This window comes from Leptodactylus fuscus, chromosome 7 (genome assembly GCF_031893055.1).
Source record: "Leptodactylus fuscus isolate aLepFus1 chromosome 7, aLepFus1.hap2, whole genome shotgun sequence".
In the NCBI taxonomy this organism is placed as follows: domain Eukaryota; kingdom Metazoa; phylum Chordata; class Amphibia; order Anura; family Leptodactylidae; genus Leptodactylus; species Leptodactylus fuscus.
In genome coordinates, this window is record NC_134271.1 from 103,660,025 (window position 1) to 103,682,947 (window position 22,923).

The 22,923-nt window shown below is 39.1% G+C and overlaps 1 protein-coding gene across 2 annotated transcripts in view; it reads right to left on the bottom strand.

Annotated features, from left to right (window-relative positions):
- JAG2 (jagged canonical Notch ligand 2) overlaps positions 1-22,923 on the bottom strand; it is a 57,959-nt gene that overhangs the window by 15,472 nt on the left and 19,564 nt on the right. The window contains exons 3-12 of one of the 2 annotated variants that reach the window (XM_075282640.1): positions 20,126-20,180; positions 13,817-14,071; positions 13,602-13,662; positions 8,111-8,241; positions 6,880-6,999; positions 6,625-6,738; positions 6,091-6,204; positions 4,641-4,754; positions 3,422-3,468; positions 2,617-2,790 (exon numbers count right to left, since the gene is read on the bottom strand). In XM_075282640.1, the coding sequence (XP_075138741.1) occupies positions 2,617-2,790; positions 3,422-3,468; positions 4,641-4,754; positions 6,091-6,204; positions 6,625-6,738; positions 6,880-6,999; positions 8,111-8,241; positions 13,602-13,662; positions 13,817-14,071; positions 20,126-20,180 (1,185 nt within the window). The remainder of the gene's footprint in view (positions 1-2,616; positions 2,791-3,421; positions 3,469-4,640; positions 4,755-6,090; positions 6,205-6,624; positions 6,739-6,879; positions 7,000-8,110; positions 8,242-13,601; positions 13,663-13,816; positions 14,072-20,125; positions 20,181-22,923) is intronic. The other variant, XM_075282641.1, reaches the window with a different exon arrangement.

Below are 22,923 nucleotides of genomic sequence, written 5' to 3' on the forward strand. Positions count from 1 at the left end.
CTATTTACTGCCTGCAGATATCAGCACATAAAGTATTATACATGTGCTTATCCAAGCTGGTTTATTGCAAACATTTTTTGTGATCTAGTTCATTTCTCTACCCCAGTATACCATATGCATTACAATTACCGTTCATAGGTTTTGTTCTTAAATGCATGGGATATTATTTGTGCTTGCACCCAATTGCAGTGACAAGACTTTGGACTTTTTCACTTTAAGCTTTAAGTGCCCTCCTTGGTTAAGCCTGATAACTGCTTGTTCATTTATTTTTGTCATTCAATAAATGCCTTTGAAACTAAAATGCATTACACTACATACAGTCCATACTGCAGACAGCATATTACATAGCAAATTGATGGGAAAAGTTTCAGCATAACTTGTAATTTACTCATCTGAACTCATCTGCGGTTTCTCACTTTAGGAGTCCAGGGGGCGGTCCTACTCAGTGACTGATTGTCATCTCATAAAGGGACAGATGTCAGTGAAACCAAACCCTCTGGATCCTTAGCCCAGAAATTATGCTGAGTCTTTTCCTCAAAAACATAACATGATCAGACTGCATGTTCAATAGGACTGAGAGGTTTTTTGGGGTAAGATGTTCAAAAAAAAACCCATTCCATTCTTCACAGGCCATCTCTAGTATTGCAACATAGCCTGACTACCTTTAACTGGGACTGATCTACAAGAGACAACTCGTAAACAGTGGAGCGATTTACAGAGAAAAGCAGATCTTATTCACAATCCCAGACAAGGAATCTGTCCTGGAGAGGGCACATAAAATGAATTTATGTATACCCAGTCTTAAAATACAAAATGAAAAAGAAAGCTAACAGAAATAAAAGTTAAAAAAAAAAAAAAAATCATGTTAGGTGTGGTAATTTTTTTTTTTTTACACAAATCAAAATTTGCAGCGACATGATCCAGGAGACTTAATAATGCCAGGAGAGGAATGTCTCATCTGTATGAGCACGTCTAATGGAGGTTTGAAGATTGAATGTTCAAGAGGAGAATTAGAAAAGAAAAAAAAAAAAAAAAAACAACCCACATTGTGCAGAGCTCAAGGACAAGCGTACGTCTAGCTGTCTGACTACAAGACAATCTCTGCTCTAACCCAGCCTGTGAGAATATGGCCTTCTTCTTCAGATGTCCTCCTATCAGTGGCGTACACATGTTTCCTCTTGTTAGTATAAATTTCCCTTTCCAGTTCAAGTTTAATAGTATGTAGTAAGGATATAGTTAAGTGGGGACAAAACTTCCTGCAATTCATATAGTTTCTATCCTGGCTCCTTGATCTTCTACAATAAAAATGAAGTACAACATGCAATAAAAGCCATAGGGCAAAGAATTCTGACAGTCCTCTATATTATAGTATTCAAGGTGTGGAGAGGAGTCCGCCCCTTTAAGTCATCCATGCTATAGAAAATGGTAATTTACTTTAACTTTTACAAATCTGGCTGTGAATGGAACACCATCATGACACTGCAATACCGGTCAATCACACAAGTTCCAATAGCATTTTCTTTTTTGCTTTGGACTCAAAATGAAAAGAAGACTTGATACAGTACTAAAGAAATGCAAAGGGTTCGAACTGGATTATTTAACAAAAAAACAAAAAACAAAACAAAAAAAATATAATATATATATATATATATATATATATATATATATATATATATATATATATATAGATATATATATAATGATATGGGAAATTGATAAAATTAAATAACACCTAACCAAGCTGTCTCTGATGACATGGCATACATGCACATGATCAATGCATCCGATCCCAACACAGCACTACCTCTAGTTAACATGGCCTAGTGAGAACCACCCCAGCACCAGTGGAGTCAACAGGTATCGTATAGGATTTGTTTTTGCGTAGGAACCATTTTAAATCCCAGACAATCCCTTTAAGAATATTTCTGCACAGTGGTCATGCAGGACAGCGAAAGACATTATGACTGCCATGCAGTCTGGGGAAGGCGAGCGCCCACACCAGGCTTCTTATTAAAGTTCTAGGTTACTAGGGTGTGGTGATATTAGGGGGTTCCTTTATGCATACTCCTACATATAGCCTTGCGGTTTAAAGTCTATGCTAAAGCTATAATACCATTAACCATTTACCTGCCTCTTTAATCCAGCAGCGCACAACAAAGGCGTCCGTCGATTGCCTGACATTAGACAGAAAGTCTATAAAACATACAACCCAACCCTTTCGAAGTTAAAATGCGCTGTGAAAGTCTAAGAGCGCAGGAACATAATTAAACTAGGAGCTGCTGACTTGTCTGAGACATTTCTCCAGGGTATGAAGAAGCTACACATCTCTCTGGAATTTTAATGATCCAGAAATTCAATTTGCTAATAAAACAGACTTAGAAACAAAATGGAAAAAAAAAATAAATCCTGACAACTGAGGAGAGTAGAATGCTACACCTTCATAGGTTGGAAGCCACTCAGACACCACTGTACAAATCTGCCTATGCATACAAAGTATCGTGTGATGCCTACATCAATATGTAATGTCCTGGCCCCTTGAGATCTAGTTTAATCCACAGATAGATTTCCCAGCCTTGTCCATGGAGAACACACAACAGAGAACTCGGAAAAACTCACCTCGCATGTAGTACCAGCAAAGCCAGGGAGACATCGGCAGTGGAAACCATTGACTAAGTCGTCACAGACGCCGCCGTTCTGACATGGATTGCTTGAACACTCGTTCACTTCTATCTCACAGTTCTTGCCAATAAATCCACGAGGACAGAAACAACGATATCCATTTACCTTATCCTGGTGCAATCATAAAAGAAGTGAAACCTTTAGATTATAGGTATTCATTCACTGTCCAATTCTGAGAAAGATGCGTAACAGAAATACTGCCAAATTTAAACCTTTCAGTCTAAAAACCTCTCACTTTAAGACAATCCCATCTTAAGTTCTTAATGAGATGAAATCAAGACAGTCAACCAAATTATCTAAGGCAGCAGAGACAAGGCTACTGTTGGGAAACGGTTTAATCATTTAAGTGATGCAGTGGAGCTTAAATATACAGAAAGGCAATTTGAAAGGGTTGTCCCAGACTCACAACTTGTCACCTAAGGTGTAAGGGTGACTTATGATCAGTGGGGATTCGTGTGGTGGGACCCAGAGTGATAAGAACTGGAATCCAGTGACTGGTGAGCACTAAATCCCAATCTCATGATAAGAAATGGCCCTGGCAGCGAGACACCCAGCAAACAAAATGCTGCAACTCTTTGAATCCTAAAGGGATTGTCAGTCTGCTTACGTCCTTTTGCTGTATAGTTGAAAGCAGTTCTAGTGTTCCCTATTATCAGGGATTTCAGGCTGGGAAGCTGTAGTGTTGCAATGCCATCTCCTGCCTGAAAGCAGTGAATATACAAGTAAATAAAATATAACTCACCTTGCAAATGCCTCCATTCTGGCACTGACCACGGCAGTCATTAACATCTAGAAGTAAAAAAGATTTTTATAGAATACATGGCACAAATGTCAAGGTGAGACTTATTAAACTTCCACCTTAAAGAGAATCCATCACCACCTCTACCAAGGTGCTGCTCTAGTTGGAAGCTTTCTCTAACCCCCATTGCTCTTTAGTTCTGGTACAAGATCTCCTATTTAGACTCTGTATTGTCAGACAGGATCAGGAAAGGGGTGCCATTCCGAGCTCAGACATGGTCTAGCGATTGGAGCTCTGAATCACACCTCTTACCTGCTCCTGCCTGACACCATCCATCTGACAGTACAGAGAATAAGTGGCATATTAGGCAACAAAAGTAACGGAACCGATTGCTCAGCAATGGTGGGCAGTTGAGAAAAAATTCCAACTGTGCCAGAATCAATGGAGCGACGCCTATTAATAGATGCCAAGAGCTGCAGTTGGTGAAGGTGGTGAAAGGTCCTCTTTAAAAAATAAAAAAAATATTAAATCCCCAGTCAAGTCCTTGAGTTGTCTCCAGTCACAACCACTAGTAACCATGGGGTTTCCTTCTCTCTAGTCACAGACAAATCTCCAAGAAATAGCATAAACCTTGTTCCTAGGTAGAGTCTGGTATCGCAGCCCAGCCCTAGTCACTTAAACCAGAACAAAGGTGGCTCTGTTTGTAGGGTGAAGGAACTACCCCTGGGTCTTAGATCACACAAAATCCAATTATATATGACAGAAGAGGATGACTCAAGGACTAAGGCCTTAGAAATTTGTGGTCGAGTCTGAGTTTTCACAAAAAAAAAAAAAAGAAAAAAAAGTGACTGATGAATAAAGCCTTGGTGTGCCTGGTGATTCTTTTTGGTGGAAATAATCTTTAGAAAGGGGAATAGAGTAACATGAAATGGTCACATTTTGCACGACTCGTGGACTTTATTTGGTATGTTCACACAGAGCAGATTTGGCAGGAGTTGCTCTGCCAGCAGATGGATTTCTGCAACGTGAATGGGACTTTCACAGAAATGTCTGTATTAAACCTGCTTTGTGTGAACATACTCTTAGATACAACTTTTCTGTATCCTCACAGTGCAGAGTCAATGCATAGACCGTGTGGTGACAGGGTGAAACTGGTCGGGTGTGAATGTGGTTTAAGAGTGGATAGGAAGAGTCAGCTAAGAATGAACCAGTCAATACTAACTGATGTGACAGTTTTTTCCTGTCCATCCTGGAATGCAGTCACAGAAATATCCACCAATGAGATCTCTGCAAGAATAAGCATTAACACAGGGATTGCCCTCACACTCATTAGCATCTGTGAAACAAGACAAAAGAAAGAAAAAAAAAAGTACACACCATTACACAGCTTCCCAGGCACCAAGCAGAATACACCCACATATTAATAGTATTAAGCAGTCAATAAAAAAAAATTATGTATAAAAATCACATTTCATGCAGGTCATACAAATAGAACATGCTCATATACTGGATTAGACATTTGCAAATTCATGCCATATTAATATTCAACCCAAAAAGTAGAAGGCAATTTTTGGAGAGGTGGTGGGTGTAATAAAATAAAATAAAATTGATATATTATCTATTTACTTCTTATTCTGATTAATAAAATAAATGAAGTACACCAAGAAGGAAAGTTCATCTCACCATACAGAAAAAACAAACACCCCCCCCCCAAAAAAAAAAACAAAACAAACAAAACAAAACAAAAATCAAATAAGTCGCCAGCTGTTGCAACACAGACGCTTAGTATGCCATGACAGTCAGTGGATGTTGCGACATGCTGGCAGTAATAGGCTCCAAAAAGTTAAGAGCCATAGGCTGGAGGTCACGGTGCTACATCCGTATTTACATAGACTAAACAGAACCACATGACCTATGATTTAAGGATCAAAGTGATACTTCAGGTTGCCTTTCTAATATGGATAGATTTTTATTTTTTTTTTTGTATTGTTTGGACGTCAACAAAGGTTTTAGACACTTGCACTGGGAAGGGGAACTAGATTGAGAAAGTCTATTACTTTATCTAAAATGTGGTTCTGGCTGCTATAGCTTCCCTCAGAATAGGGGTGTTGACAATAGGAAAACAGTCCCCGAGTACAAAAACAGCTCACTTTCCTTCCTAACAATAAGGGGCAACAAAGCTCATGCCAACTGGGGTGAAAGAAAAATGAATTTTTTTTTTTTTTTTTTTATAAAAATGCAGAAATAGATTTTAACCCTTTTTGGTGTACTTCTTAACAACCCTCATACACAGTGGAGACAACCAATAATTGTCTGCAACTGTATGTATGTATTTTTTTTTTTTTTTTTTTTTTTTAATACAAGCCACAGAAAAAGCCCCATCACCAGTTAAGCTAAAGTTTGCTAAAAACCCATCACCATTAATAAAACATTCATATTAGGTAATAAATGCATGATTAATAAACATCTAAATCTCAAACTGCATCAAGGATTGGACTTTGGAAATCCTAAATTTTACAAGAGTTCAGTGAAGTAAAATAACTGCATAATATACGTTATATCAGTGCTAAAGGTGATCGCTCTGTGTACGGTCGCATTGTCTCAACTGCATACTCAATGTTACTACAGTACATATTGGAGAAATATTATGGCTAGGTTTCGAAGTGACTTACCCAGCTGACAGGTGGTTCCAACCCACTGTGGAGGACAAACGCACTCAAAGCCATTAATAAGGTTTTTACAAATCCCTCCACTAGCACACGGGTTAGACGCGCATTCATCAATGTCTGAAAAGTGGAAAGAAAAAAAAAAAATTTAAACGGGAAATTAGTTCATAAATACATTTTGGTTAAGGTTTATATACTTCATTCATATTGCCTCCAACCTAGTAAGCTCATAACAGTCTACATAAAAACAATCTAAAGTTTGATTTAAACATAAAACTAATATGCAGAAAATCTGTCAAATGTTAAATCAAATGGAAACCAAATGGTTACCATAAGCAACAATTACTGGTTTAATATGCCAATTGCCAGTCATCTGTGTCAAGAACCAGTTTATATAGTAAGCGACGACTGTCACAAGGTCTAACCTTCTTAGCTACTCTGCACCTCTGCTAACATTCAAAGGATCTGATTGGCTAGATCTTGAGATTTCCCCACCCATTTAAAATACAAATCCTGGGCCAGTTCTGTCTTCTAACTTACCAATTGCACAGGTTGGACCTGTCCATCCTGGTGGACATTGACATTCAAACCCAGAGGAGACTTCATGACAGACGCCATCATTTGCACATGGGTTGGAAGCACAGGCATGTTCCGCTAGAGAATATAAACTAGATTAGCATGCTGGTGGACTGCAAAACTGGTCACTTATGACCATTTAAAAATATATATTTTTTTAAGGTATTTAGAGGTTATTATTTTAGAATATAATGGTGATAGATCCAAGTAGTTGCTAACCTATTTCACAGTTCTTTCCAGAATAGCTATCCGCACAGGCACAGTGATATTTGTCAGGTTCAGTGTTCATGCAGGTCCCTCCATTTAGACATGGATGATGCGTTCCACAATAGTTCAGATCTTAATGTCAAGAGAAAACAAGACAAGTATTAATATCTTGAGGCTGTTGAGATCGATTTGTAGGAATCAGTTTCCTCTGACTAGCTTCAGTCATACCAGGATTACCTAATATCATCACCCTGTCCCTTTACTTTTTTATGTGAACACAAAAAGAAACCTTGAATGATGGTGGAGAGTGAGGAAAGGTTGACAACTGGTTAGCTTTATAGTCTAAAGGCTTCTAGACAGCAATGCTCTATAAAGCTACTTCTCCATATAGAGGTCAAGGCAACAATCTTTTTAAGGCTGCCGCGAACATAAGAGACAATTGGTGGTGCTAAATTAATAACCCACCAGCTAGGGATGCGGCAAAAATAGTCTCCTGTGACACTAAAGATCATCATGAACTCTGCTCTGCTAACAACGTGTTGCATGGCCTTGACCTAATGTCTCAAGCAATGCAGTCCTCTGGTGATCTTCAGAGATCTCAAGTTTCACTGAAGACCAACTTAAATAAAGTTACCAGACTAGTTGCATCAAAATTTAATGAAAGGTTAGAAATTCTACACATCTGAGGGATATTAGATATCTAGTTTCTTACCTGGAGAAAGCAACCAAACATACACAAGCACTGAATAAGTCACTGCCTAAAGCAATCCATACACATTGGATGTGACCATTGAATGTGTATAGGGGAAGGGGGTCTTTCTACTCCCGGGTTAGATATGGATCAGACAATTTTCACAGGACAATTCTTTAGTACTTGGGGAAGATAAAGCGCTGCCAGGGAGCCTTGGGGAACTTTTCTTACGGTTCAGTTCAAAACTCAGTACTCAACTCCGCTGAGGACGCACATGTATGGGGAACGTCAGGTGAGAAAGCTGACTTAGTTGTCAGACTGTTTGGCCTAACATATATCTAAAGTATATGTTCAGTTTTAAGTCCTTACACCATGAGAGAAAATCTGACCATTAAGAAATAAGAAAAACGCACAACCACAAACTTAAAACATCACAAAGCCATCTGGATGGAACCAAATCAGAGGTCTCAGGCCCAAATGGCACAGCTGGAAGAGTCATGGGCCAGTTTAGAAATACTTGTGCTAAAGAGTAGACAACTTTAAGAAATTTACCTTTATCACAGAGAAGTCCACCCCAGTTGGTCTCGCAGTTACACTCCCATGGCGAGCGGCAACTGCCATGGAGGCACCCAGGGAAGGAAAGACACTTGTTACAATATTCGCCCTGCCAACCATAGTGGCACCTAGGGAGAGAAAAGTTATAAAGTGAATAAAAATAATGTTTAGATTGATGTCAACTGAAAAAAAAATCTCCAGCAAAAATAACCTGCATAATAAACCAATAAACCGCAGAACATTGAAATATTCACCATATTTTATTTCACCATAGCTGTGTTATTAGGTCTGCAAGAAGCCAATATGATTATGATGATGATATTATATTATTATTAATAATTTTAGGGAAATATTACTCTCATCATGTAAGTAGGCTATTCCCTTTAGAACAGAGCAATAATGGGCAACCACAAGGACTGACAGATTGCTGGACCGTGTCAATTGCAGAAAACCAAAGAGACTAAGCATTCTCTTATCCAAAAGCCCCACTATTTGTCTACATAGAGTACATGTAAAAATCAGTATGGGGGTGAGACACACACACACAAACACACTCCACATGACATTACATTCGAATCATTATAAAGCACATTTCTGCGGCTGCTTTTGGGCAGGATTGGCAAGAGGCTAGCCAATTTGTTTTTCTAAAGAGTGGAAGTGTTATTTCAAGGCCTGGGGGTGGGTGAAGACACAGCTGTCTTGTCAGTTTTAACTGTAGTTATTTTAGGAACCTTTTCCATACAATGAGTGTTATGTATTCACGCTGCGCTTTTATATTGTACATTCCCACATCGAGACCTCCATAATTGTTGCAACGCAAGATTTCATTTATGTGTTCAAAATGTTTTTATTATTACTTCTGGTATAAAGCGATTCACACAGTATCAGAGCTAATACGATCTTCTCTGTATCCTGACAGCAGACACAATAGAACCATCTTTACCTGAAAATCGGGTTGGGCAATTTTTAACTAAAAATAAAAAAAACTCCCTCCATTATTGGCAAATTAATTGAATTTATTCTCTCATGCAATTCTATGTAACAGCCAAGAAAATACATATTAATTGGCACAATGCAAAGTGATCTCACAAAGTGAGCTCTGCTAAGTAGAACAGTAAGGAAAGGACACATTGAGAACTTGCAATAATGTTTTACTTAAAGTACCTAACTTTTCAATAAACTGCAAAAAATTTGATAGAACTGTGTGTGTACATGAAGACCACCACCATTTATGGCCATTATAGGACTTAAATTCTATTCTATGCTCTCTAATGATCTAATAATCACCTTGATCAGGTGGATGGACAATAGCTGCTCCTCTACAGAAAGTAAAGGAAAATCTGCTCAGCAACTCCTAACCCAGAAGTGTCAGCAGGATCAGTAGAGAAGTATTCACCTGTGGTCTGTGGCGTAACTTAAGTCTTGTCGGCCCTGATGCAATCTTTTGTCCGGGGCCCCCTACCTTATCCATACACAGTGAATTCTTAATGGTGATAGTTACGAGTGTTAAGGAGTATACCCTTAGGGTAATCTGTGGGTCTCCTTAATGTATGGGCCAGAAGGAAGCTGCAATCTCAATACTGATGCCAGTGCTTATGGCCCCCCCTAAGGTTGCTGGGTCCCGATGAGACTGCACCCCCTCAAATTACACCCCTGCCTGTAGTGATGTGAATAGAGCACTTTGTGACTCAGCTTCTAGTCATGCCAACCCCCTCCACTTTGTATACACTTCCATGTGATCCAATACACCTGTGAACTGCATTTCATCTTCCTCTGGCAAGACAGATTCCACAGACATTTCAAAGCAAAAATAAGTTTATGGGGGCAGAGGAAGGAAAAAGACTGCCAAGTGGAAGGAAGGGGCATTTTTTCTCTGCAAAGTTACTTATATTCACTTGTACTTTAGATTTATACAAAGTTTGATAAAAGTTATAACATTTACCCAGTGCATTTAGATGCAAAAAGAGAAACAAAAAAAAAAAAAAAAGTTAAAATAAAAATTACCACCTTTTTTTTTTTTAAGGCACTCAAGAAATGCATATTATTTCAGTGTTCTCAGCCAAAGAAACTGGAAAAATAAAAATAACCAATAAACCGCCCTGATATTTTACGGTTTTATTAGATTACAACAGTGCAGGATTCCAGCATTCCTCAGTGACACACCATTTTTTTTATTTTTAGAGGAACACAATGTTTATGAATCAAAGGGTCACTACGTGTTAAGTCCGGTTGTTCTACCATTATCTAGGAAGAGTAAATGTGGATTTCCTCTTGCACAGGAAGTCTGTTGTATCCTAATTTTACAGGTGATGGGCCAGCTTTAATTTGACTTCCTTATCGGAAACCAGAGGGATTTACACGAATCACAGTATAGACAGTCAGGCCTTTTATTTTATTTTTTCTTCACTGTCCACCAACATCCTATTGTAGTGACGTCTTGGAGCATATACCGTTTCTATGGCACATGCACAAAAGTAAACAGAAAACTTCATTTTTCACCTGACCTCATCTCACACCAGATCCTTCATAGAAAACCAGTCACTGACAGACCCAGAATCCCTGGGCAATAAAGTTTTTTTTTTTTTTTTTTTTTTTTTTTAAATATGCTATGTGAAGATAATATCGAAGACTACAAGCTTTGGGATCTCCAAGGCTTAAGAAAAGAGGCCATTTTTCTGAACCAGTACAACTCCCTTTTAAGAGGGTGTCTTGTGAAACAAGAACCTAGTGTTCCCAATAGAGTAAAAGCTGCAAGTAACACCATCACATCTGATAATGTTTTTAGGTCAGTGCTTCACGCCAACCTTATTTGCCTGTAACGTGAGCAGACAATATCAGAGCTGACCGTGGTGGCTGGGGGTTGTCCAGTTTAGGATACGTCATAGACACTTGGGCTACACACACCTTGTGTAACCCAGTATAAACCTATGGAAGTATCTGCAGCATGACAGACATTAAGTACAATGCAAAGTCTCCATCCAATGCCAGCCATAGCACATTATAAGAATATAGCCAAAAGCTATAATATAGGCACTAGGATCCGGTTAAGGCCACTGCATATTTTTATGTAGCTTCTTACAATTAGAACCAAAGAGATGGATAGATAGATAGATAGATAGATTAGAAGAAGAAGAAAAAGCTGCAGTTCAAGCTGGTTCTACTGTGCACAAAGAGCACAGAGTGCAAGGGGATGAGGATACAATGCAGATTTATAGGCCACCTGAGCTGTTGCTGACAAATTGACGACAAACATGAACAAAAGATAACTTTTGCCAAAGCACGTGACTAAACTGCAGAATACCTTGTGGTTGGGAAAAACAAACACATAGTTTTTGTATAGTCTGGGTGACCTTATCAGGCTCCAAACTTCTATGTCTGCACCAAAAGCAATTGTTCGATGTAGAATACATCGACCTTGCAGCCGAAAGGAAGAGGCCGAGAGACGGAATTTCATGGGGGTACAAAGTCATTCTTTACATTGCATCCTTAGAACCAGCTGGCACCTTGAATACAAGGAAGGTACTGAAACAAGGGAAGGAAATGGAGCGGAATAGGGTTTTGAGGATTAAAGACAATGTGTACTTCGGATATTCTTATCTAGAATATGACAAGGAGAAGGGAAAACACAGTATGCATATGATAACGATGGCTACCATATATGTGTTAATAAGTCTGTTCAATCACTTTTAACATAAGCGCCATCGCCTGGCTTTCTGAAATACTGGAATGAGGCGTTTTCATACTTGCAGCTTAATGCTTTAGAAGCATTGGTGGTCATGGTGTCCCAAAACTCATAACTGCACAAAAGTTTATACTTAAAGACGTTCACTTTGTTCCTCCCACTTAAAACTTGGGATGAAAACTGACAAAGCAGCATGATACTACATGCCAGAAAGAAAGTATGTACACTATCATAGAGGACGCATGTGCATGCTGCTACATACACATCTTAAAACATCAGCTGTTCAACACAAACAACCTCAAGGTCATGGATTACACAAAATCCTACAATAAAAACTTTATAAAAAAAAATGATGTGTCCACTGCACTAAACAGCTCATCCATCACGGAGCGTGTAGACAAACACACCATCTTGTAGAAGATTAAGGAGATATACCGTAGTAGTAGTCAGCTCCTTCTTCAGGCCTAGTGAATAAACATATTCCTGCTATGGAGTGACCAGATAAACATGGCCATCATTACACTTGTGGCTGTAATAGCCCAGATGTTAATCAGGTTATAGAGAAACAGTTCAATAGTGGGATCAAAGCAATGCTGACTAATATTGTGCACAGTTGTAGGTTCAGACTCCACAGGACTTGCCTCTAGATAAGCAGTCTTTGAAGACAATGTAGGCCAACCACTTGCACTTTGCAGATGATCTGAAAGGTTGATCATTGTCTCAAGTAGAGCATTAAACAAAACATTGGTTTCTTATCCTTAAATTTCAAGGATCCTGCTACTACATAAATGATGAAATGTGTATGTTTCAAGAGGAATGTACTTTTTTCCCACTGTAATGGGTTTCCTCTGGTGAGAAAATAACTTGAAAGGGAATTTAAAGAGGTTACAAATCTTTTGAATTGTTTATTTTTTTTTTATTTTACACACAGTTGTACCAAAAAGCCAAAGCCAAAAAGAGATTAAATAATAAAGAAAGTCATGTATATATATCTTAATGTTGCAGAAGAATACCTACATAAATATTATAAAAATACAGACAGGTACAGATTATATAAAGACTATGTTAATGTCTTCATACATTGTAGTGTACAGTACTACAGTATGGCATCTCACTATAAAATAAGACTCTCAAAATAATATATTACACTAAATCATGGCATGCTCTTTGAGGGTACCTTGGCAGACAAATGAACATGGAAGACCTTCCCTATTAAGGGGTTTTCTAAGACTACGATATTGAGCTCCACTTTCTCTGCTTCAGAACAAAACATTTACTGGACCTTACATAATGAAAATATTCTCAACCCTTTTTATTTTTATTTTTTTTGGGGGGGGAGGGGGTGTGGGGGGGGGATTACAATTATCATCAGAAACCAGGGAAGTAAAGTAGTTAGAGAAGCAGCCAAATTGTTAGTCTAACAACATCCAACATGAAGGGCTTATGAGCGCTGTACAGCCAGAATATGAAGGACTATAAGACCTAGACGAAACTAGCTCAACATGAATATGAACTATGCCCATCCTCCTCATCCAATTTGAGGTCTCATCTGATAAACAAGTAGCTATGCTCCTGGAATTCACATCAGGGGGATAGGATGCAATTATAGGACCGTGGCAAAACAAAGAATGAATCATGGTCTAGCACATCCAATGCCAAAAAATTGAAAAGTAATAATAATGTGCATGATGCCATTTTTAAAGATATATACTCCAGATATTTTAGTAAATTTAAAAGAAGATGCAATGTGAACCCCACGGCACACACTTGAAGGACAAGGAGGGAAAAAACCCCACTACAACTTACTTGCATTCTCCAGGAACAGTGCATCCACCATGGAGTAAGTCACATCCCTGCTTGCATATTGCTGTCAAAAGATACATAGCCATTAGAAAAACATGATTCTTAAATTATTGGAAAACTAGAAGGGATTTATTTAATGAAAACCTCCCCTCCACAAGTAGTTCTAAACGTTTCCCGAAGCATTGTTTGGTAACTTAAGAATCAGATCAGTAACTTACCTTGCTTACACTCCTCCCCCATCCAGCCTTCCATACAGGCTTTATTCCCATTGTGGTCACAGGTGTAATGACCGACAAAGTCATCTCTTGGGCGACATAGCTTGTTACACATAACTCCATAGTAATTTTCATCACATTTTACTCTAATTTTAACATCAAAGTGGGCAACATGGCCATTTAAAACCAAAGGTGTCCACTGGTCGTCTGGGTTGATCACTCCAGCATAGGGAATACGATCAATTAGAAGAGATTCGTCTAGGAGAAAGAAAGAAAAAAATAAAAATAAAAAAATTAGAGTTCTTACGCTTGACAATTGGATTAGATTATTGAATAAACCCTATAAGATCAAGTGAACCAAAACGAATGCACTGTAAAGACATATTAATGAAAGGAGACTGGAGTAAAGACCACACACAGCTGCCATATCTAATGCAGATCTGGTTTGGCATACATACCTCAAGCGCTGCATTTATAATTCAACATACGCTTACTATAAACACATGGCCAATACTAGCGCAACATATGGTATTGCAGGGCCTCACCATTCGAGTAAATAGAACTGTATTGAGGTCAAATATACCATAGGAGGGGACCCATGTGGCTCCTATGAGGCCCACTGATGGAACCTACACACGTATGTAATCTACTTAGGAAGTGCAATGTTACAAACCTGAATAATAAGCCAGAGCCATATACATAGTATACAGGTCCCCATGACCTCCTTTTTCAGACAACTGGGAGTATTGTGATGTCAAGCAGTGCGTCAACTGGGGCTTAATTTATCTTTGCCATTGGTTCCAGTTCTTTATGTACAGTGCACAACTGGGATGAGTTGTAATACCAGGAACAGCCAATGGGCAAGTCCCAGGGTTGGGCCCAGATTCCCCTTCCCCCACATCCCATTTACAGACATTACAAAAACTTCTTTCAGTACAAACCACCACAGTAAAGATTTAGCGTATTTCTATACAGTTGGATAAGGTAGGCAAGTGGACAAGCCTCCAAAAAAGTTTTCTTGTACTGAGTTAAGCCATCTAAAGTGTAAAATTCACTTAAAGCGCAAAAAAAAAAAAAAAAAAAAAAAAAAAAAAATTTTTCAAAAAGGCATTTCCATTTCCTAATCAACAACACGAACAGGATACAGACTGTATACCTCATCCCTGCATTCTCAGACTGCTCCATTTCCACCTCCCCTCCCCCTGTACAGACTGACTATCAAGACCATCAAGATCTAAACACTGGCTTTTTATATTCATTATCTTCTTACCTACTAGGCACAACAACCTCAAATAAAAATAAAAATAAGGTTTACAGACTAAAGAGCAGCACATATTGAAAAGATTGAGGGAATGGGAAAGGGAAATCACAGCCCACTTACTTTGCCTGTTGTGATAGTATGATGAATCTTCACCTGTGCAGTGTTTGAAAAAATCACGGATGCACGGTTTCAAAACTCCATCGGTGTAGGTTAGCAGCCAATATATGAACAGTATCCAGCACCAAAACGTGACGTTTTCTTTAAAACTTAGCTTTTATTTAAAGCATTTAAAATGCCATATATCATCGCATCTTTCTGTAAGTACAAGTCATATCAGGAACCATTCACTGACGCGTTTCGAGGATGTATGATCCTCTTAGTCGTAGCCAGACTAAGACTAAGAGGATCATACATCCTCGAAACGCGTCAGTGAATGGTTCCTGATATGACTTGTACTTCCAGAAAGATGCGATGATGTATGGCATTTTAAATGCTTTAAATAAAAGCTAAGTTTTAAAGAAAACGTCACGTTTTGGTGCTGGATACTGTTCATATAAAGAGCAGCAGGGTGCACTAGCAATGCATCCGCAGCTATAGCCAAAGAGGTCTTGATGCTTACAAAGACAATAAAAGGAGGTCATGTTTTCAATATAAATCAAGGATTCCGCTAGCGAGGTTGTCCCATGAACACAAACACTGAATATGGACATCATGGGGGTGTGTCCTCAATAGGAACCCCGCCGCTACAAGGTGAAGCATCACTCTGTGCATGATAGATCCCAAGTTGCTGCTATTGTGTCCCTGATGGTACCTGCAAAGATACGAAGGCAACTTTCCTCGACCTGATAGAATTTTTGTGGGCCACAAGAATCCTCCTCTGGCAACATCAGGACTTTGAGAAGCTTGGCCATATATATATATGATCTAAACCAGTGAACAACCATAAGAACTGAGACATAGTCTGGTTAACTACTTCCTTCTTTGGCAATTTTACGAGACCCATAGTGTGAGCCCTAGGAAGTTTAGATTACCCATGCATAAAAAGGATGGGGCAACCTAAACTGAGTCTTCCTTTCCAGTTGTTAAATGCAGGTGCTAGAATTTGGTTGGACACCACGATGTACAAAAAACAAAACAAAACAAAACAAAAAAAAAAAAAACAACTCATCAACTAGCACAACTAATAGATTGAGGATCTCAGAGGAGATGTCCTCAGATGAGTGGTTTGATAGGTCTGATGACACGACACAGGATACGACTACTTCCTCTACATTCCTCTCTACCCGTCTGACGACAGCAAGAGGCAGTCACTTTTAGCTGGAGGAAATAAATACAGAAGGAAAAGGCTATAAAGAAGCAGCTTATGTAAAATATTTAAAGATTATATATAGCCAGTAGCTAGGGTTACTCGTATACACTGCACATAGCCGGATCTGTTTTTTATTCCAGTTGATCTCTATTATGGTAACAAAATCTGAAGGGAATTTACAGGCGCGACAATTTGCAGTTTGCAGCGTTACCACAATCTCCGATTTTTATATCCCCGATTATATCCATAAATAAAACACATCCTATATGTGGTGTGAACAGAGTAGTAACAGGTTAGGATTGGCCGGTTGACATCTTGGTGCTTTTTCACCAAGACACTGGGGCTCCAGTCATATCGGCAGCAGACAATCTAATTGAGAAAATAACATTGTGAGCAGACTGGTAATTTAGTTAGTGTAAAATGTGACACTCAGATGAGACAGGCTAAATTTATACTGCTGCCCAATATAGCTAGACCAATTCTTGATGAAACGTTACAGAAGACAAATAAGATGGGAAAAAATGTTGGGAGGGGGGAAATTGCGCGATTTGTCTCATCTGTAGTCTAAAAATACACAGGAAAGGTATTAAAGGGGTATTTTAGATCACAGGTCAATAATCCAAGGCAGAAGAACCACAATGGTGGAGGTTTCAAGCTCATGTCCAAACTTAAAGAGCCTTGGGTGTTGTACATGCTGCACCTTCCATCAATTTAGCTTCTCTAGGTCTACCACCCAGCACATGATCCAAGACTTACATCTTCCATAATCCAACTTCAAGACTTGGCTCAAGCTTCACCAGCCCTCTGGAATATTCTACAGATATTCAGCTGTTTATGAAGGTACCCAATGATTTGTGAAGTGTGATTTAAATAAATAATATTTATAGAGGCCTTTATTGAAATATTCTATTGATATCAAGTCATCCACTATGTGTCGCAACTACTGATACACACAAGTGGCCAATTCCACTGGAAGAGATGACTACTAGATGTACAAATTTGATTGTTGGGGTACAAAAACCACACGTTCAAGTACCAATTTGCCAAGTACCAAAGTTGCCAATTTTCTAGTTACATAGACAATTACATTTCTTATGGTCTATGCCCATTTAGACAAAGTTGGGCACTCTGTACTTCAGGCAAGACCTCCTCTGTAGTCCACAGAATATGGGGCATTATTTCCAGAGCTCCAATGCCAAAAAAAAAATAAAAAAAATATGTATATCCAAGAAGTCTGAAAGTACCCTAGATATGCCATTACACATTTTTCTTCCTTAAGTACTGATACCTCCAAAGTAATTGATCTTGACTGCCTCATACTGCCCTTGGCATGGAAATATTCATAGTTAAAATTGCAGAATCAGGTCATGTTAGACATAGGGATTTTGAAGAACACAATTTACCCACGTGGAGTATAAGACAACAACTGCAAAAGTTACTCAGACCCTGTTCTTCTGAGTGACTAGTTAACAGCTCAAACGAAGATAAAGACAAAACAAAGTTAGAGAAAAACCAGCATTTCATGAAGACTGTGCACAGCAAACATGGGCAGGTGCACTATTCCCATGGAGGGCAACAAGCTGACTTAGTTACAAAGAGTGATCTGGAACAGAAAGACATTGCATTACAAATGTGTGTACACTATCACCGTGAGGTCAAGCCCAGAGCAGTTTTAGGGTTAACACACCCCTCTCCTTGGATCCAAATACATTTTGGAAGGTAAAATTCAATATACAACCATGTAAACAAGTCTTTAACCAAGTACAAGCATGGTTTGTACTGTACAATGCAAATCCTACACTGGATAGGGGCCACGTATTAACAGAAACAGCCCCACTGTTGAGCCGTATCTGATATTGCAGCTCAACCTGATTAAAGTGAATGGGGATAAGCTGCAATACCTGAAACAGCCCATTGACAAGACTGGCTCTGTTCCTAGGTGGAAAGAACAGTCCTATTATTTTTACACCTGACAACCCCTTTTAGTTGCGGGAAACGAAAAAAGGGTAACATAAGAGTAGTAATAACAGTATAAGCCATTTAATCACTCATTTGTTCTCCCCAAATCCTATTTTGCCATCAATCATTGACAAATAACATTGAAACCCAAGCAACAGCTTGTGAAGCTTTCCGAATCCAAACTACATGGAGTCTACTACCATGAAAAAGGAGCCATTGTGCAATCCTCACAGGGCAAACACTACAGGTATCAAGTAGGAGTCAAGTACTGGGTTGGGGCAACCTTTGTTGCAATCATACAGTAGGTCAGCAAGTTGCCACTAATACAGTAGCGCCCCGTGTTCTAGCCACTAAGGCTCCTCTAAGTTGCTATGTAGTACAGGTAACAGCTCACAAACTATATATGGATTACAGGTCCCATGAGCCAGGCCACACTAGTTGTAACCATTCATTTTCATGAGACAGCATGGCAGCATTCATAGATGCCAGATGAAAAACGTAGATCAAACACCTAGTGCCCCCTAGATATAATCAGATGTGGGAGATCTTTACGGGACAAAGGCAACACAACTGGACTTAAAAGGGGAGATTTCACCAACCCCAACTCTTTATATCCTTCAATAGGTGCTAATCCACAAATGGATTTTTCTTCAGTCCTAACCATTCCTGCACAATTCATGCAGTTAGTTGACTAATTAGCATATTGGGTTCTGAAACTGTCAGATGGGCGGTCCTCAGTTGGAGCAGAAAGCCGGAGTCCACCCACCTGGTAGAGAGGCTAACCAATATATTGGGTGCTGAAACTAAACTGCACCATAATTCGTGAAACAACACCTAAAGAATGCACAGAATCAGAAAAAAAAGATTATCCAGAAACAGAGCCACAACTCTCCATATTGCAATTCACATCAATTAAACTGAATTAGTTTAAGCTGCACTACCGTGTACAACCTGCAGACAGTTGTGGTGCCGTTTCTGGAAAGAATGCTACATGTTGACCAATTCTTCAAAACTCCTTATTCCTAGATCATATAAGCAAGTGTAGACCTAAATGCGAAGAGGTACTCCAGCTTTGTTTTCCTCTGTCCACAACCCCTCACCTTTAAAGTGATTGTCATTGATTAGGATATTGATCGCTGCTTCACTACTTATCACAGTGCCATATGTTATATTGTGGCTGTACTTAGTATTGCAGCCAGTTCCATTCATTGGAGTAGGATGGAGCTGCAGCACAGCCAGGTGACACATGTGGTGCCATTCGCTCAATATCATCTCTGTAGTGCCAGAAAGTCCCATTAAAAAGGTTTGATGGCAAACCAAAAAAAGCTTTACAGATAAGCCAATTTTCAGGTTATTATGACTAAAAGCGATTGTAGCATGGAGCCTTCATAAAAAGGCCCAGTCGAATTTAGACGCCGGTTACTCCAGCCAGCCAAATACAATTTCTAAAAACTAACTACATTTTTCGGAATAGATTTCCCAGCTGGTTTCACAATACCTACATTAAAATGATAGCAAGCCAGCTTCATACAGTGTTACAAGTAAATCATTAGTATCGTCCCCAGAGATCTTGTTAGCTGTGCTTGTGCTAGAAGCTTGGGAGAGGTGCTTTGGCACCCGATACTGCCATTACAGCAGTGTCAGGATTGTAAAATTTACACTTCTTACTGATTTACTTTACAATGAGAATAGGAGAGAGAGATGCACAAGTGCAAGAGAGATGGTGAAAGAAATAAATAAGAAAAGAAAGTTTGCACATTTACACATATGTTGTGATACTTACCAACTTTGGTGTCATTATCCCAGTCCCAAGCCTCCAAAATTAATGTAAAGGATCTCTGAAAAGAAAAAGGAAAATTAAAATGGATGAATAAAAGATGGCCATCAATATAAAATATCAAGCTATGCATTACAATTCAGTCTGTTTCACTCCAAACAAAGAACTATATGGATCAAAGTCAAATATCTAGTGCAAAGTATAGATGAACTTACACTCTTACACTACTATATAATATGCTCTTTCCATTAATGTTGGGATAGGTCACGTCATTGCCACAGTGGTCCTCAAAGGATGGATAATAGAGGATCGTTGGCTTTGATCCGGTCAACTGTTAGGACATTGGACCAGGTTTTGAGTTACCTTTCTACAACAAAATGGCACAAGGCTCTAGTTCTACAAGTTCTAGTTCATTTGGCAGTTTTGTGGGATTTTAGGAGGTGCTTACATAAAAAACAAACAAACAAACAAAATGCACGGATACACAGTCAGGAATAAGAACACTATAGACAATTCTTGTAATAAGGCCACCCTTCATGGTAAGTTTCACTACATGCACTGTGTTTGGACACCTTCTCTAAAAGAGTAACTTGCACTTTGGTCAAGGTCTCTTGATACAAGCATTTTCCTACAGGGATAAGTGGAGGTATCCCCACTAAGAGCCTATATAACCTCAACATTACAAATGGGAAGCCATGTTCAATTTAGAAGCAACCACGTACAGAACTGAAATCAATTCCTTCAAAAGGTGTTAAATGCTTCTCTAACAATGCATCATTCATGAATCCAAGCTGTAGCGGAAGGTCGGGGGATTCTGCATTTACAAAAACACACACTACACCAAACCAGGATGAAATCCAACAAAACAGATAAATGGTGAGGAGAAAATCAAAACAATAAAATATATTAATAAAAGATTCCAGCCAGCAGCTCTGCTAGAAAAGTTGAAAATGGCAGGTGCCCGCTATAGGGTGTCTGTATAGCCATATCTGTTACCAAAATAAATAGAATATAAAAATAAAACAATGGAGTAAAATATGACTTTTTGGAAACTTTATGAATATCCTTTACTGATGTAGGAAAAGGTAAAAGACGACAACCTACTAAAGACTTCAGGAACCAGTTTAGGGTGCATTCACACGGAGTAACGTGCCGCGTGACCTGGCACGTATACGCCGTGTGAGATTTTGAGCGCCGTATACGCTCCCATTGATTTCAATGGGAGTTAGTCTCGTATACGCCGTGTTATTTTGCGGCTGCAAAATAACGCGGCGTATACGATCCAGGCTCCCATTGAAATCAATGGGAGCGAATACGGCGCTCAAAATCTCACACGGCGTATACGTGCCAGGTCACGCGGCACGTTACTCCATGTGAATGCACCCCAAGAGGCCCAGTTGTAAGAACTTTTCTTAGATTACATCAACAGGCTAAGTGCCATAAGCGAATCTGTTGATGCTTTGGACATCCCGCTCCATGCCAGTATTTCCCAAACCATGGGTTCCCTGGACTTAGAGGTTCTTCTATGGCAAGAAGTTTGGCTATTATTGTACAGCTCTGCAATAAGCCAAACCGACATGATGCGACTAGATCCGATAAGCACAGTAGGTTTCTGACCACCGCTCTACTGGAAGAAAACCACCAATACTTAGTACAATCTGCAAAGTCATGTCTAAGATCAGAGCAGTGACATGTATTGCCAGACATCCTTTTGCTTCTTTCTGGATCACATTTAAGATCTATTTAGCAGAACTGAAAGCCTATTCCTGTTACCATTAAGAAACTCCTCAGTGACCATTATTATACAATAATGGAGCTCATCTGAACAATTCTCCTGCATTATAGGCTTCTTGATAGGAGAACAAGCCAACTGCTTCTCATCTTGTTACTGCAGCTACATAGACTTGTATTTATGAGAGACATAAAATGGTGCTAAAACCAAAAAAGCTCAGCGGTAACATAAAAGACCATAAATACAAGCAAACCAAACACATCATATATTGCCAAACAGAAAACGGACAAAAACCGCTCTAGTATTCTTATAAATACCAATGCAGTGATGTACCACCTGCAGTTGTTGGCCCGTACATTACACTAAATATAACCTTCTACTATACACAATAAATTCACTGTGCTTTCTGTTTCAACATGAGCCCTGATGTCTTTCCACATCCCCATATCTTACATATTTATCACCACAACTGGATAATTCTCTCAAGTCACAAGAGGACAAGACACAGAGCAAGACGTGACAACTGTGCCTGCCGCAGCTGTGCTCCCACCCCGACACCATATACCAATTTTCCGCTTGCTGTAGGCCGCACTTCTAAAATGCAAGCGATCGGTTCTCCATTTACAGGTAACTCAAGTGTTGACACAATGAAACAATTTCTTCAGAATTTTTTTTTTTTGTCTCAACCTTGTACAATAGGGACCAAATAGTTGGCAAGAGGAAAAGTGTGGGCAAACCTGACTGTAATCTCTTCAAGTAGAAACTTGACTGAAAAGTTTTTGTTGAGTAAATGAAGTGTGACCAGGTCTAACTCTGAATGCTTGTGGTTTCCTCAATGTGTGTCTTGTACCTTACTTGTGGCTTATGCTTAGGAAGGAAAAATTGAATGATACTACTTGGGCAACCATGGGTAAATAGCTCTGGTCTCAATGCAGACACGTTGGCTAGAAGCAGGCACCAAGGTGGTAGTTTGGCTCCAATTTAATATGCATTTGCCACATTTCACACTTCCCCTGAGATGACAAGAACCTTAATCAGATCATAATGACAGAGCTATAATCTAAGGCATTAT